General features: G+C 50.2%; 1 protein-coding gene and 1 long non-coding RNA gene across 3 annotated transcripts in view; one reads left to right on the forward strand and one right to left on the reverse strand.

The window, feature by feature from the left end:
* RGS9 (regulator of G protein signaling 9) overlaps window positions 1-17,506 on the reverse strand; it is a 64,820-nt gene that overhangs the window by 6,912 nt on the left and 40,402 nt on the right. The window contains exons 11-15 of one of the 2 annotated variants that reach the window (XM_021678430.1): window positions 14,682-14,797; window positions 10,867-10,954; window positions 8,879-9,017; window positions 6,437-6,522; window positions 4,102-4,219 (exon numbers count right to left, since the gene is read on the reverse strand). In XM_021678430.1, coding sequence (XP_021534105.1) covers window positions 4,102-4,219; window positions 6,437-6,522; window positions 8,879-9,017; window positions 10,867-10,954; window positions 14,682-14,797 — 547 coding nt within the window. Of the gene's footprint in view, window positions 1-4,044; window positions 4,220-6,436; window positions 6,523-8,878; window positions 9,018-10,866; window positions 10,955-14,681; window positions 14,798-17,506 lie in introns of those variants that run through there. The other variant, XM_021678431.1, reaches the window with a different exon arrangement.
* Window positions 2,839-12,505, forward strand: LOC110570416. Its single transcript, XR_002479720.1, has 3 exons — window positions 2,839-2,898; window positions 5,839-5,925; window positions 10,920-12,505. It is a non-coding gene; the product is annotated as an uncharacterized LOC110570416 (long non-coding RNA).

Consider the following 17,506-nt stretch of genomic DNA (forward strand, 5'->3'; position numbering starts at 1 on the left):
GGTTATGGTGGTGACAATGGTGGTGATGATGGGGGTAGTGGTGGTGGTGATGATGCTTATGGTGGTGATAACTGTGGTGGTCATGATGGCAGTGGTGATGGTGATGATGGTGGTAATGACAGTGATGTGAGGAGGAGGATGGTGAGGATGATGATGATGGTGACAGTGATAATGGTTGTGACACTGATAACAGCAGCTAGCATTTATTGAGCACTTATATGCCAGGCATTATCCGATGTATTCTACCTATTGTCCCTACCCATTGTATTACCACAACCCTCACAAGAAGAACAGTCCTCTCTCTAAAAATCAAGCTTGAAAATGCAATTCTACAAAGGAAATCCTGGTACTTTACCCCATAGTTTATATTCTAGCATAAGATATACACCACCATGGGTAGAGAAACTCAAGCTATTTAAAATATGGCATTAAGGAATTAAGATGGTGCCTAAGTACACAGATAACATAGAATATCATAATCATTTAAATATATCAATAATAGTGTCCAAACAAATACTATTTTTGAGGCTATCTGAGATTTAAACAGACCTCCCGGGGCTGCTGTTATGTCTGCCAACAGAAACAAAGTTAGCAGGAGAGCCGCAGCAGACACTCTTAGGAAGCCTCAAAACTGGGTAGGGCCCTGTGGCTCCTTTACGACCAAACATGAGAACGTCCTGGTGGAGTCCCCCTCAGTCCTCCAGGCCAGACAGACGATCCTCTCCCATCTCTGTGCTCTCCTGGGGTGTGGTACGCCACCCCAGCCTCGATCCCATTCTGCTTCAGCTGCAGCCATCTGTATCCACACACCCTTGTGAGCCCCTCAAGGGCGGAGAACCTCTCATCCATTTTTGTATTTGCCATAGGACCCTTCGCTGGTTCTTACATAGAATAGGTGTTTAGGAAACACTCATGGGACGGAACTGTTGCCATCCAGGAGTGAAGCCCTTTATCTCCTGCCTTCCTTCAGATGGGCAGTGTCACAATACTTATTTATATATTTATCCCATAAGCATGATAACCAACTTTAGTTACATGCCTGTGCCTCTCATTAGACGGTGGGATCATTGTGTGTCTGACACTGAGAAGGTTTCCATTGATATGTGTGGTGTCCCTACCATGTGCCTGATACAGAGCCTTTGGTAGTCGGCTGAAGGATGGGAGACCTGTCAGGCAGACACATCTCACATGTGGGGAGTGGGATGGCGGATGGTTGAGTCAAAGATGAACACGACATAGTTTGTAATGTGAAGAATTCACGATGCCTTTGACACCCCACCATCCCCACCACCGGTGTGCCGGGCATGTGATCTCAGCTCATGGGGGGTAACTAGAAGGGGTAGTGAATATATATCTCTGATTTCATGCTTCTCCAGCTTCCCCAGGAAAGTAGGACAAACAGGAGGAGAGCCAGGTAAACATCCTCCCCAGGAGTCTGAGGACAAAGCCTAAACCTGCCACAGACAAGCATGAAATGTCATTGATGTCTCAATTTTTATCTTAAAAAATTCATGTCCATGTTGCATTCTAATTCATAATATATTCATGATTATTTTAATGCAAAAATTGAAAATTACCTGTTTCATCCCATTCCAAATCTTCAAGTAAAATGGAGGCCCCAGGCTGGGTACCCTCCTGGAACTCACAAAGTCTGTTTCAAGAAGCAAGAATCTGGTCCCAACCCCTCACTTCACGAATCAGGAAGCAGAGACAATAAGTGACTTGTTCAAGACCACACGGCTAGTGGTAGAACTGGAGACTGAGAGGCTGTCTCCAAACCCACAGCTCTTTCCCTTCCTTCCTCCCTCCCTTCCTTCTTCCATTCATTCACGTGAGACATGTTTCTGCAGAACCCGGCAGGCCTCAGGCATTAGGCTCCAAGCGATGAGACATGGCCCCACCTCATGTCACTCAATATATAATGGCCATTAACAAAAATTTCTACTTGGGGTGCCCTCCCTAAGTTGGAGGACTCCGACATTCTTTAAAAGAAAGATGACCAAAGCATACCTCTGGTTGCCCTTCCAGAGTATAAGCTAGTCTACAACTAGGGAAAATGGAGAGAGTAATGGGATCATTTTGCTAACACAAAACCAAGAGCCACAAACTCCTTACAATGACCTAAAAAGTCCCCAATGACCTGGCCTTGCCCACCTCTCTAAGCTCATGCTGAACCATTTCTCCTGCGCCCACGAGGCTCCATTCGCCTGGCCCTACAGTTCACTCGAAGCCGCTTCCCCCCAGTGGGTCTTTACTCCTGCGGTTCTCTCTGCCTGGAAAGTTTTCCCTGCCTGCCCACATGCTTTGTATGGCCCACTTTTTCTCATCCTCTTATCTGCCACTAAGAGAGGCCTCCCTAGCGGACGCAACCCCCCTCTTCCCTATCATGGCACCATCTCCATTTCTTTCTAACACCTGGTACAGGTTTTACCACATCTTTGGGTTGTCGATTACAACCATGGCCCTGATTCTTTATCCCTTCCTCTCACCACATCTTTTGCAACAAGACTTTAAAATTTCTGTCACTAAAGAGACAGAGTCTATTTCCTCACCCCTTGATTCTAGGCTGGCTTTGTAACCTGATTTGGCCAAGAACATGAGGAAGAAGACCACGCACTGGTTTGAAGCCTACACCTCAAGACTCTTACGCATTCCCACTCACTCCTTTGCAATTCCACCACCACCGTAGATCATGCCAAGGCCAAGCTGTTGGAGGACGGGAGACATGAGAAGTAGAGAAGAGTCATTCCACTCATCCCAGCTCGGGTTCCCACAGACCAAGCCCCCAGGCAGGGGAGTGACCTCCAAGATCAACAGAGCCAAACAGATGACCCTGAAGCCATGAGCAATAAATACTGATTATTGTATGCCGCTCTAGCTTTGTGGTTGTCAGCAAAGGTACTGATATGGTCGGCTTCATTATTGTTTGTCAGTCCTGGTCTATAAGCTCCGTGAGATGGAGACCATGTCCACTGTATTCACCAAGGCCTGGTGCATAGTGGATACTCAGTATATGTGTCTTTTTGCTGTGCTGTGTTGGTCCCTTGCTCGCTGACTTGTTCTAGCTCCTTTGTGTTCTTACACAGGTGTTATGAGGTGAGGCTAACTTCAAGAATTATCTTGTAGTCCTCTCATGGTCAGAGTTGGAACTGTCCTCTCCCTCCACACTGACCACAGGGCTGACCTAGGCTACAGCTACACAGGAAGGATGCACCAACATCTAGAAAATATCTGAAAGAGTATTATCTTTGACCGTAACTCATCTTGAAAAGGTCCGGTATCTACCCTCTCTCTTCCCATGAATGAAGACATCAGTGCCTTTCCTTTATCCAAACTGATGCTCCTCAGAAGGTCACTTCCCCTTGACTGCCCTGGAGGCTTCTGGCCTGAGTTCTTCATCCCTACCAGCTACATATTCCCCTAGCAGGTATCGGGGGATGGGGAGACAAAAGGGAAGGACCCTCCATAACTGTGACCAAGAACAAGCTCACCAGCAATGTCTTAGCAGGGCCTCTCCAGGAAGGTATAACAGGGGAGTCCAGGGGACGTGCATCTCTAGGGGACCCTGCAGCTAGTCCCTCGGAGGGATCCCAGACTGCTTTAGAAGCAGAGTCTCAATTGGAGAGGTGGTGTTTGGAGCTTCATTAAACTATTTGAAACTGATGTACCTGAAAGAACGATGACTTGAGGGAGGAGGGGGACCTTCTCATTCATTCTCTAAAGCAAATGGTGGCACACAAAGCAGCCTGTTTTCTCCATGCTCCCGCTACAAGAACCCCCACAGTGAGACAGGCGGTCACACAGCCACTGAGTCAGGTGACCTCCCCCCACCACTGCCGACCCTGTCCCTTGGTGAGCTGGAGCAGGAGAATGAGCTCTAGTTGCCGAGGCATTGGGAAATCCACCATGAAGGAGGTCAGGGGAATATGGGATGAACCTGGTTGCCCCACTAATGGGAAATCGCATCCTCTAGACTCCGACCGACCCTGCCTTTCTCTGCTCGCCTCTCCCAAATGCACACCCCCACCCCCAGGAACTGCAGATTTATTTAGGAGGTAGTTCTCTTTTGAGTTGGCTCCTACGGTCCAGCTTGCTCATGACCTGGGTGATGTCCACTGTGCTGGCAGCTTCTCGAGCCTTGGCTTCTTCTTCCAGCTGCCTCAGGATGACGGGGCTCGGGCTGGAGCGTAGGTGGCGCCGCATAAACGGGAGGCTGGAGCTGGAAGGAAGGACAGGGCCGCGGTTGGTGGAAAGCTGCCCAGCTCGCCCAGCAGGGACACGGTAGCCCCTAGTGGGACACGGAGCTGCAGGACCAGAATCTGGGCTTGTTCCCTCATTTTCCCAGTGAGCCCCAAGGGCGGGGGGGACCTCAGGGGCATGTTCAACCTTAGCTCTTTCTCCTCCGTTGGAGGATGGGCCAGATGAGTACCAGCTGCCATCACATTTCTGGCTAGGCCCAAGGAGGACTGCCTGTGGTGGCGATAACATACCTTCTAGAATGTTTAGAAATCAATGTGTCAGCTTAACCTCCCATGGGCTCTTCCTGAAAGAAGGGGGCAAGGGGAGTTTGATACCAGAAGCCCAAGTGTTCTGGCCTCAGGGGGAGCTGGAGCATTTGTTTTCAAAAGCCAAGGATCTAGGAAGGAGGGAGAGAGCTGGGCTGTCCAAGAGGGCGAGGCGGGGCCCGCAGAGAAAGGGGGAAGAGGCCTGGAGAGGGCTGGGGGGCTGGTGGTGCTGGGTGCATGCACCGGATGAGTCAGAACCTCAAAAGAAGTCAAACATGGGCTCTTGGGACCCACCTCTGTCCACCACGGCCTTGGGCACCAGGACAAAGCTCCGGGTGTCTGACTGATGCAGGCAATGGGGAGCAGCTGAGCCACCCACATGCCTGGAAAACAAGCATTTCAGCAGCAATGGGGGACTTAAAACCTAGGACCTCCCCAAAGCCCTGGACTATAAAAGCCCAGAGAATTCTTGGATCTACCCTAGGGAAGAAGAAGAAGAAGAGGGCTCCCCACCAGTAAATCAGGCCTGAACTTGGGTCTCCCACCAGCCCTGCCAAGGGGGAGCTTGGAGCTCAATTTAACTTGTTCCAGAGAAATTAAGGTTCACATGTTGCCTGCCACCCTTGAGCCTTGGGACAAACTCACACCCACTGCCATCCCCATATATTTACAGGCTGAGCTTCCCTCAGTAGGAGAGCATTCCCACGTGTCTTCTTACTCACAGGGACATTCTCAGACCACAGTTCCCCAACCAAAGCCAAGTGGTACAGCTGGGGCCTCTCGCCAGGCACCCGGGGTGCTCCAGAAAAGATCCCAGCTGATTTCTCAGGTCTGCCCCAACTGAGAAAATATCTGGAGAGAGAAATACGAGACTCTCCTTCCTTCCCTAATACTTTCTGGCAGAACTTCTGGAGCGATTACGCCCCTTTCTTGGGGCTTAAAGGAGAAGCTTTCAAACTCCCAGGGATGCTGAACTCCCTTCCTTTCCTGGTAAACCTAGAAGAAAAATAGCACCACAGAGACCTCCTTTCTCTCCTTTTTATAACAGTGCCTTTATCCTCAAGAATGAAACCAAGTTGGGTTTTTTTTTTTTAAGCTCCTTTGATAAAAGCTCCGGTCCAATCACCCCTCTTTTGAATTGACCGGCGATGCTGGAAAAGGGCCCAGCGTGAGCTGAGCTGGCAAACAGGGCAGCATTTACTAACCATGGGGGGACAGGCCACACGCTGGCGCTGGGAAAACCTCCACCAAAGTCCCATGTCTTTGTTCAAGCTGTCATTTGGTTCCTCTTTGGAATCCTCAGTCCCTACAGAGTTTTCTCTTTCCTCCCCAGAAAAGAGTTCCGACTGCCCCTCAGAACATTTCATCCTTTGCCCATGGGTTCGGCCAGCTGGGACGATCCACATCTCCAATGAGGAAGGTGAGCATGAGCCAGTTAACGGGGGACTCGCTAAAAGGTGGTCCCTGGGGTCAACAAGGACACTTAGGATGTCAGTGTTCATCTCCCCCATGAGTCGGCTGTTTTTCTTGGGAGTGGAGTCTGCTATGCTCTCTAAGGTCTTAGGACTTTCCAAGGATACAAGGATGTGGCTAACTTAATTTCCACAGAGCAGCTCCAAGGTGAGGAAGTGCAGCAATTAACAAACCAGTGAGATGCTTCTGTTTGCGCTGGGGTCACGATCGGTGGGATAATCAGCACTTTTTCAAATCCATGTCAGGGTCACTTTACTTTACTCGCAGTAATTACTAAGGAAATCTTGCTAGGGTATTATGAAGCCAACAAGGCAATCCTACCCCTAAGAAATCCTTCCTGGTCCCCAGGATTTCCATCAAGCACATATCTCCATCATGGCTATTTGGCTGAAAAAGACACTCCCTTCCCTGTAAACAAAGCGGCAGGCAACCAGCAAATTATAGGTCTCTCCACTTGCCTTCTCTTGGTAGTTCCCTGAGGTTCAATAGCTTTGGCCAGCATTTCCTTATAGATTGGAGATTTTAAGTAGCGAGCATAAGAATCCTAGGGGGAACAAGAGAGAAATGGTAATTAAGAGAGGGGAAGTGTCAAGTCAAACTACTATGCTTGTAGTGTTCGAGTCCTCCCTGGGCACCGAGATGGCAAAGTTCAGGGAATCCGTATCCTTGTGTGAAAGGCATTCAGATGTGTGTCTAAAGCAACAGTTCTCCAGTGTGGTCCCCGGATCGGCAGCATCAAATTCACTGGCAAATTGTTAGAAGTGCACGTCTTCAGGCTCACTCAGGCCTCTGAAATCAGAAATTCCCAGGTTGGGACCATCGGAGTCTTCACAAGCCTCCTGTGGATTCTGCGGTACTTTGGCTACACTGTGATCCATAATCCCCCACACTAAAATCCACCTTGGAGGTCTTCCGTGAGGTAAGCAGGAGATGACAGGACACCTGTATCTCACCTTGCCCCCCGACCCCAGTACCTCCTTCCAAAAAAAAATGAGCTGCCATGAGCATGGAACCCACTTCGAAGCCCACAAACATCCCCCTTTTTGCCCTGAATTTAGGTATCAAAGCAAGAGAATTAAAAAAAAAAAAAAAAAAGACCCAGAGTCAGGTTTCTCTTGTGTGGATCTTTCCTGGGACGTTGGGCAGGTTCAGAGAAGTCACTTCATGAATGCTTGTCACTTCCAAGTCAACTCAAAACTCTTGTTCTAACAAATATGGGACAATGTCCACAGCAACAACCCAGGGACTGAGAGTTTTTTAAGTTTATTGAAACAGTCCCATTCTAAAGACTAAGTGGTGGCTAAAAATTATGAGAACCAGGACAGAGTCTGGGAGTGGGGATTATGGATCACTGGGTCACACTGAGTTTATTGCCATAGGACACAGCCTATAGCCACACAGAGTCTGCTAAGCATATACACTGTTCTTAAGTTACCCACGACTCCATTTCATTCTGCCAAGTATCTGGCTTCCCTGGGTGTCTCTGTGGACGGTTGTATAAAACCACATTTTTAAGAATCAAAACGTATGTTAAAATACCCGAAGGAAGACCATTATTATGGGAACCTTCCTGTGAATCTTCTTGCAAGGCAAACAGATAAACCCCACTGATGGAAAGCAAGTGGAGAAAAGTGGCTAATCTGACTGGGTGAAAATTCTAAACTATTACATATCTTAGAAGCAAAGTAAAAATATTTCTTTATAACACAGTATATATCAAAACTAAATAAAAAATATATAATTAAGGGACGCTAATAAAAATTTGCCACTCAAACAAACCGTCATCACATAATGAAAGTTTCTAGAGATAGTTTACCATAAGAGGAATAAGTAGTAATGCGAAGTTAAAGCAACTGAAGAAAGTCTTATTTCTTTCTTTAAGATTTATTTATTTGAGAGAGAAAAAGAGAGTGCGAGCAGGGGGAGGGGCAGAGGAAGAGGGAAAGAGAGAATCTCAAACAGATTCCCCACTGAGCGCAGAACTCCATATGGGGGCCCGATCCCATGACCCTGAGGTCCTGACATGAGCCAAAATCAAGAGTCAGTTGCCCAATCGACTGAGCCACCCAGGCACCCCCTGAACAAAGTCTTATTATGACACCAAATAAGAACCAAACTAGGCAACCTCTCTTAGGCCAAGGCTGAGCCCCAAATTCTGTTTCTTAAGAAAGAGACTGATTTTTGTCTCAGGTTTTGGGTTTTTTTTTTAACAATTTCCTAAAACTTCCCACCATGTTCACTTTTTATTAATAACCCAGAAAGGCTACCTGAATCCCTGCTCGGTTTTACCATAATCACACCATATTTGTCTCTTTCACATACTAAATGCCCCACCCCCACCCCCAACCTGTGATATTTCCTTCGGGCCAGGGCCACCGGAACTGCCACCATTCACAATTCAAGGGTAGAGACTAAGAGGTCAGCCTTCGGAGGCAGGAAGACACAGTTTGACCCCCGACTCCACCCCCGAGGAGACTCTGGACAAACTAGACTCTGGAGAAGCAAGTCCTGTCCCATGGGTGGTCCTTGATACAAAGTCCCATGCTTTGCACCATGACTACCACTCCCAAGCCCTCGGGAAATAAGAGCTATTCCAGCAGCGTCTCATTACCAATGACAGGGGTACATGGACCACTATGGCCGGGTGACAGCCCCTAAGGACACACAGAGCAATTGTCAGTGGTCCCCGCCCCCACCCCAGCTGCCGAGGCCGGAGGCCCAGGGAGGTTCCAGACCAGTGGTTGTGGGGAAGAGCCCACTGACAATCCTGCACCCCAACACTAGCAAAGCAGAAGCCACACAGCATCTCCCTGTGTTCCCATATCTAAAGACTTTTCCAGGTCCCTGAGAAGGGAAGGGCCTCCTGGCCCCAGACCAGCATCCACGCAGAGCCCACCTACCTTCTTCATGAGCATGTAGATGTGCGTTTGCGCTGCATCCAGCACGTAACGGTGGGGATGCCGCAGCCCCTTGACGGTGATGTCCATGGTTTTGCCATCTATGTTTATCCATCGTCTCGCCCCTGGGGCCAAGAAGAGCCTGGAGCGGGGAGCAAAATGTCAGCCAGCAGCTCGACCGAGCTGGCTAATGAAAGTTCACGGCTGCCTGGGAGGGAGGGATCGCCGTGACTCAGGTCACCCAGAATGAGGCGGGTCCCCGGGAATGAAAGCTGGCCTTTTTTTTAGGAGACACTGAAGAGACTGAACAGGTTGTCAAGTGACATTTCGTAGAAGCAAGACAACAGTCATGCCAGTTTTCAGAAGGTGAATACCAAACTCTGGTGTTCCTAACCCGTAGGAGAGGGAGCAGAATGTTGGTGGGGCAACACCAGCCATTAGAATAAAGAATCCAATTTCCAACTTAATGCCTTCTGCCTCATTGAGGAGGATTTGGGGCCCACCTGGGACCAGGCCGAGACACCTCCAAACAGGTGTTCCAGGCCTTCTGCTCTCCCTTGGCCCAGTCTAGATGTATTTAGAAATGTCTAGGTTTTTGGGGTTTTTTTCAAGTAATCTTTACACCCAACGTGGGGCTCAAACTCGCTGACCCCAGATCAAGAGCTGCCAACAGAGCCAGCCAGGCACTCTAGAGGTAGTCAGAAATGAATCCCACACGCTTAGTCAGGAGGCAGCACACAGTCCCAGCACCCCGGGGGTGGAGGACCGCGGCATCCTTGCAGATGGCCCCGGTGAAAACGCAAACTCAGCCGCACGGCTCCCCAACGTTTCCTGTTCTGACTTGTTTCAGGATTAGAAATCCGTGAACGTTTTGCCACACTGCGAAGCTGTACGTTAAAATTTTGGAATTCAGATGAAGATGACATATCGGGGGAGCCTGGGGAGAAAGGAAGCTGATAGAAAGTTGGAGGCAGCAGGGTTTTTTATAGGGGATCTTTGGAGTTAGGAGTCGTGTGTGTGTGTGTTGTGGTGTGCGAGGCAGTCGGGCACGACTGTTCGGAGCATGGGTGTCACAGGACCTTTCTGGAAGGACAAGCCCACCTGCACCCCGCCTTCTCTCTGTGCGTGCAGCCACTCCCTGTGGGAGGAGGTGGGCACATTCCTGAGAAAGTGCAAGAGCCTCCAAGTATGAGGAGTGAGCCCTCAGCTCTTCCCTTCGGGGTTTTTGGCGCCTTCCCGAAAGTTGCAGTGGCCCATTCTGAGTCGGTCAGAAGGACACCAGAGGTGCAAAGGGGTGAGTGCTCAGGCCCACATCTCAACAGCTCTGTAGCTCAGCAGCACTGGGGGTCTCCTCACCCCTCCCCTTCCTCCCCACCCGGCCAGAAGAGGCAGGTCTGGCCCTTTGAACCGGAACCTCGGGTTCGTGGGTAACATAGAGGGCAATTTCGGGGAGAAGCAGGCCTGGAGTGGAACAGACTCACTGCTACACTGAGTTAGTGGGGTCTAGAGTCATTACATGCAAAATAAGAAATGAGCCTACATTTGTACCTCAAGCTGGGTGCATGGTCCCAGAGACTTGGGGAAGCTCCCTCCCCTTATGGTCTTCGCTTCCCTAAGATGGCTGGGGATGGGAGGTGTTCCTACCCCGCCTGTTGTCCCTCTCCTCACTCTCAAACACGCACACATGCACACCCCTCTCGGGACATCGAAGGGGGCTTAGTCAAAAACAAAGCACCGCACTGTAACTCAGGGCAGCTTGCTTGAACTCCTGAGCATATTCCCGTCGGAGTAGGGCAGTGACATCACGTGCTTCCCCAGACTTTCTGGGGGAGGAAGCTGCAAGCCTTAGCGGGGAGGTATCGATCGATAGCATGGCAGGTGCAGTGACTGAGGCCGACACCAGGAATGTGGTCCCTCCCATTCCATCTCAAACTCCAGGGCAATGGGGTGGCCCACAGGGAGGCTCTCCCAACCATCTGGCTAGTCCTCACTTGTAAATCTCCTCTGCTTTCTCCTTGACCTTGGACTGATCTCCGTACTTCAGATCTTCACAGGCTTCCCAGAATCCCAGATTCTCCCCTGCACGGGAAGGAGGGGTCCACGCAGATGAAAGCCAGGCAGGAAACATGGCGGGAGAAGAAAAGAGGAAAGAAGAGAGATGGGTCAGCTGAGGCCGATTCAGTCCCCGCAGCCCAGGGAGCATCTCCCCTCTGCAGAACAAGCCAGGCCCCCCTGTGAGGCTGGACAAAACACCCCTCAAGAGAAGGAGCCACGTCTTACTTCCAGAGCCTGGGAGAACACTGTTAACCCCAGGATTGCCCCACGCGTGGTCTCTGAAATGAGCCAGACTGGAGCCCACCACGTCTGCAGCCGTATGCGTCTACTGTGCTTGCGGGCCCTTCCCGGGCGACGCGCAGGTCGGAGCTCATAGCAACCCCCTCGGACTGTCCCAGCCTCCCCTGTCCTGGAGTTTGGCTGGAGCAAAGCCTGCTCGAACAAGTTAGCACAGGATAGGCTTGTGAACAAGTCCTGCTTGCTACCCGGTAGGCTTTCTTCACAAAGGCCCCTATTGACTTTACTCATGTTCGGTGAGCGCACATGACTTCTGCCTCCCTTGTGTGCGCAGACCCCTGCTTGACAGCCCCCCGCGGGGCATATTCCAGCCAGGGGTCCTTACAGAGAGGCTGCTCCAAGAGCAACGCTGACCGACTGACTCTCGGGGAAGGCCCGGCTGCTGGGGGACTTCACAGAGGGTCACCGGAGCCACAGAGACTCAGCTCCTCTGGGCCCAGGAGGAAAGCTGGTCTCCTCTTGAGCCCTCCCTTCCTTTCAACTCAGTTCTCCACGGCACCCACAGGGGGTGTGAGCACTTGGGTATAATCATCCCAGGTGGTCACTTTTGCCTGAGAAAATAAAGATGATCACACCAGCGGGACAGCGAGGGCTGCGTGTGAGTGTGCGCACGTGTGTGTTGTACATGCATACATGTGTGCATGCGTGTAAATCACGGCATGCTGTGGGTGGGGACACAGACAAGAGCTCCTCCTCCTCTCTTTTCACAGCATTTGCTGGAAAGCTCTCGGGTGCGTCGGAATGGAAAAAGCAGCACAATTCTCAACTAGTGGACGTCTGTCCCATCGCTCTAGAGAGGTCCTTCCTTTTCAACATGAACTTCAGGGTGTTCTTAGGACTGAGATCACGGGCAGGAGTAGACAGACCAGCGATGCTTTTAAGTGACAGCCAATCAGTCTCACGTCAAGTGCGATGTAGACCGCCTTTTCCATGCAAAAGACAAGCCGTTGCTTAAGGTTAAAATTAAATGAGCAATTATTCACAATAGCCAAAGGTGGGAGCAAAAATGTCCATCAGCAGTTGAACAGATAACCAAAACGTGGCATATACATACAATGGAATATGATTCAGCCTTAAAAAGGAATAAAATTCTAACACAGGCTACTATATGGATGAACCTTGAAGGCATTATGCTAAGTGAAATAAGCCAATTCAAAGGGACAAAAAAGATATGATTCCCCTTCTATGAGGTACCTAACATAGAGAAATTCATAGAGACAGAGGGGTGAATGGTGGTCGCTGGGAGCTGGGGGTGGAGAGAATGGGGAGTTGGTGCTTCATGGGGACAGAGTTTCATTCAGGGAAGATAAAAAGCTCTGGAGATGGATGGTGGTGAGGGAACACAGCAAGGTGAACGTACTGACCACCACCGAACCATACATTTAAAAATGGTTAAAATGATAAATTTTATGTGATGAATATTTTATTACCATAAAATATTAGGGGTGCCTGGGTGGCTCAGTCGTTAAGCGTCTGCCTTCGGCTCAGGTCATGATCCCAGGGCCCTGGGATCGAGCCCTGCATCAGGCTCCCTGCTCAGCAGGAAGCCTGCTTCTCCCTCTCCCACTCCCCCTGCTTGTGTTCCCTCTCTCGCTGTGTCTCTCTCTGTCAAATAAATAAATAAAATCTTTAAAAAAAAATAAACGAGCACACAAAAATGTGTGCATGAATGTGCAAAGCAGCATTATTCACCAGAACCGAAAAGTCTAAACAACCCAAAGGGCCACCAAAGTATGAATGGATAAACGAAACGTGGTCTATCCATATGATGGGATATTACCTTAAATACTCTGATAGGAATGAATCCTGGAAACACTATGTTGTGTGAAAGAAGACAAAAAGCCACACATCACATCATTCCATTTATATGAAATGTCCAGAACGGGCATATCCATTAAGATAGCCAATAAATTAGTGGTCACCTAGGACTGGTGGGGGAGGGGGAAGGCGGGGGGGGGGGGGGGGGAGAGGAAGAGGAAGAGAGAGGAAGAGGGAAGGCTTTTAATGGGTAAGGGGTTTCTTTATGAGGTGGTAAGAAATGGTCTACAATTATATAGTGATGATGGTTGTGCAGCTTTGCGAATACACTAAAAACCATGGAACTGTACACTTTAAAAGGGTTACAGCATGTGAATTACATGGTACGTGTATTTATGGTATGCGAAGTAGATCTCAATTTTTTTAATGTTATTTAAATGAGAAAACTCACAATTCGGGAATCTCTTAAAGAGATCGCCAGAAATACTATTTTAATAACACAGGGAAATCTTTTCAAGGGATTCTCACTGTTAACCAAGCCCTGGGTGGGGTAAGCCCAGGGTGCAGTGTGTCATTTCGCCACTAGATGGCACCCTAGCCTCCTCTTCTAGAGTTGCTTCCGGGCCCTCGCTAAAAGCACTTGCCTTTCCCATCATCTATTCTGGGCTTTATCATATCATGACAATTAGGCTTGATTAGAGAGAAGGATTGTCAGGAATCCATATTATAATGTAATGTGCTGCATCAGGCAGTCAAAGAGGCTAATGGCGTGTCCCCTGGGATTAGTTTCAGGCGAAACCCCACAGACAAATGGGTTTTGGGAGGAAGCGGCTGAGAATGGAGGTTCAAATATGATGATGCTCTGCAGGGCTGGGGATTCAGTAAGCAAATGAACGAATCCCATATAAAAGCACATCTGCAAAGCAAAAGAGAAGCCACCTGAATGCTCAGCCTGATGAAATTGGTCTTAATCGTGCCTTTAATTTTCAAGTTACAAGTGCCTTCCTACCATGCTGAGACACCCGGAGACGGAGTATAAAACGGGCCCCCCCCCATCCCACTAAGACCGGCATGCTCCTAAGGCCCTGTGTGTGGGCAGCAGAGCGGGAGCTGAGACAGTGGTTCTCAATCACAGCCACATATGAGAATCACCTGGGGTGTTCTCGCACCTGCGGAGATCGCGCCCCAAACCAATTTAAAAAAGGAGCATCTGGAGATGGGGTCTTGGCAGATGTTTTTAAAATACCCCCAGGTGAACTGAATGCACAACCTGGGCAGAGAAGCGCTGAGCTGAAGGAAACCGGGCTGCTAGACAAAAAGGGAAAGTTTGCGCTTAGCAGCAGGGGACGCAGGACTCTTGGGCCGGTGACCCCAGAGTCGGCGTGAGGAAGTGAGAACAGCCAGAGGGGACGGGGCCCTTGCAGATGCGAGTCATGCTGCGTTAGCTGCATGGATTTCGTCTGCGGATCCAAGCCCCTAGCCCCACCCCGCCCCCGCCCCCGCCCCGCCCCCGCCCCGCCCCCGCCCCGCCCCAACTGTGGGGCCCCTTGGAACAGATGGAAAGGACATGTCCAAGAAGAGCACCCAGCAGCAGAGCTGGGAAAACATCTACTGAGAAATCATCGAAACCCGATACCAGACAGGACAGGAGTGTTTCTAAAAGCAAGACACTGTATTCAAAAATCAAAAGACCCACCACTGAATTCTTTCTTGAGAAAGTACTGGAAGCTCTGCCGGCCCTTGGGGTCTCGGATCAGTTCACTGAAGTTGAAGGCCCATCGTTCCACCCGCATTTTGGTTGGGATCTCTACCCTGCAGGGATGACGATTTGTAAATGCACCAGACACTCAATTCAAGGCACAGGCCCCCACTAAGCTCACGAGTCCCATGGCCCAGGGCTCAACCCAGCCCCCCCCCAACCCCTGCACAGACAGACAATCCACGTAATCACTTGCTAGGGACGTGCGGCCTCAGATAAGTCCCCTGGGACTCATCTGGAAAGCTGGCACCCCGGAGGTAAGAAGGATGCTCCCAGCGAACAGCCTCACACTCCGCCGGCTCCCGTCTTCTTCAGGGCAAAGGAACACAGATGCCCCCCTCCAAGGCCTGTGGAGACTGGCCAGCAGAGGGTCGGTCGGGCTACCCCTCCAGACCAGAAGAAAATTCCAGAGCAGCACCGGTGATGGGTGCTGGGGTCACTGCCACCCCGCCCCACGCCCCTTCACCACGGGAGCACGGGCGCATCTAGGAGGGTCGATGATTCTTCCTGTACCTGCCCGCAGGCCCCGAGCCCCAGGCAGACCCTACTGTCACCGAGGCGCCCTCCCTCAGAGCCCGATCCAAGACGCAAGTCCCAAACCACTTCCCTGTTAGAAAAGGTCTCGATGCTCCCGGGTAGGACATTGGAGCACAGCTGGCTGAGGTCTAACATTGCAGAAAATGAGGAAAAGAGTTGGCATTTCTCCAACGCCCAACACAGCCCCTCGGAAACAAAGGTTTCCAAGTCCACGACACCACACCTCCCAGTAATGCAGCAGCTAGAACCGTGGCCGGCTACGATTCATGGGCTCTAAATCAGCCAAGCAGGTTCATGCTTTCTCTGACAAGAGCGTGAAAACAGTAACAACCCTGTACTAACATTAAGAGCCACCATTTACAGAATGTCACCGCCTGGGAGGCACTGTGCTTTACACGCACGTCACTGGGTCCTTAAGAGAACGCTGTGAGCTGACCCTTGTCAACCCCGTGTCATTGCTGAGAAGACCAAGGCCCACACAAGAAGCAGATCCAAAAAACAAACGAACAAAAACAATGGTGTGCAAACTTCAGCATGCGTCCGAATCACCTGGAAGACTCAGACAAACACACACTGCGGGGCGCTATCCCTTAAGTTCCGGATTCACAGGGGTCGGTGGGGCCGAGAATTTGCATTTCTAACAAGCTCCCCAGGGATGCTGCAGCTACTGGTCCAGGGACCACACTGGGAACCAAAGCTCCAAACTGGTGTTAGGAATCCCGGCTGTTCATTAAAGTCAATGGCAGCTTCTAAAAACCACTGGTGAGGATAAGAAGGTAGCCTGGGCCAATTAAGAGGCTTTGGGAGTGAAGGCTGGACATCGGGATTTTTTTTAAAGATTTTTATTTCTTTATTGAGAGAGAGAGAAAGACAGAGAGAGCATGAGAGGGGGGAGGGTCAGAGGGACAAGCAGACACCCCGCTGAGCAGGGAGCCCGATGAGGGACTCGATCCCGGGACTCCAGCATCATGACCTGAGCCGAAGGCAGTCGCTTAACCAACCGAGCCCCCCCAGGCGCCCCTGGACATTGGTTTTTGTTTGTTTTTCGTTTTGGAGCCTCCCAGGTGATTTTAATACAGCTTTAAGATCTCACCCATTCCGAACAAGGCTTCCTGTTTTCAGTGGGACATTTGGTACCTCCCGTGTTCTTTTCCCCAGCAAATCTCTGCCTCACGCTTCAATACCATATTCTCCATTTCATTTAAAATCCGGCGGCTCTCCACACCTCTGTCCCAAGCCCTCCCGGGACAACCCTTCTCCTGGCCAGGTGGCTCCACCGTCTCCTCACGGACGGCGGAATTCTGCACATCCTTGCACACAAGGAGATTCAGGTCACTTCTCTGCCCTGACACCCTGGGAGGCAGGCGTAGGCTCCAGAAAACCACCACAATAACTGGAGCCCCCAGAGTGGGAGGGAAGCTTCTCCAGTGGGTGGTTCTAGAGTCTTCAGCTCTGCAAATGACACTAGTAGACAGGTGACCCCAAACTCCAGATGAGAGCCCTCTTTAACCCATCAGCTGCCCACAGCAGGCCAGGAGGAATGGGTGCAAGGGTTCCCCAAGCTATGGGAAAGCTATGTCTCTCCACTGAGCTGGATCTGTCCTACCTGCATGTCCTCAGGCCTTATGTGGTAATGACTTTGGTGGCGACCTGAACTGTGGTATGCACCTGATGCTCTCGATCTTTCCCATCACCCCACCTGCCTTATCCACTCCTACCAGCCCCTTCCTTCCTCCCCTCCTCCTCCATCTTTCCCCCTGGTGTGACTATTACACCTTCTCTTCTTCCTTCATTGGCTTACGCTCTCTTTCTGCATTTCCGCCTTTGTCAAGAGCCATAACTGTTTATAATTCACAAACAGAGCAAAGGAGTGAGTGGTATAATTGCCAAGGCAGGTAGAAGGCCCTGCCCTCCAGGACCTTATTTTTCCTCTCATTAGATGTCAAAAATGCAAAGCCATAAAAAAGATCGTTTTCTTTTCAGAAGCAATATATTGTGAATACAGAATTACCGTCTGACCCAGCATTTCCACTCCTAGGTACACAACCAAGAGAAGTGAACACATACGTCCACACAGAAACCTGGACACGAATGTTCACAGCAGCATTATTCATAACAGCTAAAAGACAGAAACAACCCGAATGTCCATCAACTGATGAATGGATTTTTAAAAAGTCTATCTCCTTACAGTGAATATCACTCAGCCATAAATAAGGATGGAGTAC

Source organism: Neomonachus schauinslandi, chromosome 15 (assembly GCF_002201575.2).
Source record: "Neomonachus schauinslandi chromosome 15, ASM220157v2, whole genome shotgun sequence".
Taxonomy (NCBI): domain Eukaryota; kingdom Metazoa; phylum Chordata; class Mammalia; order Carnivora; family Phocidae; genus Neomonachus; species Neomonachus schauinslandi.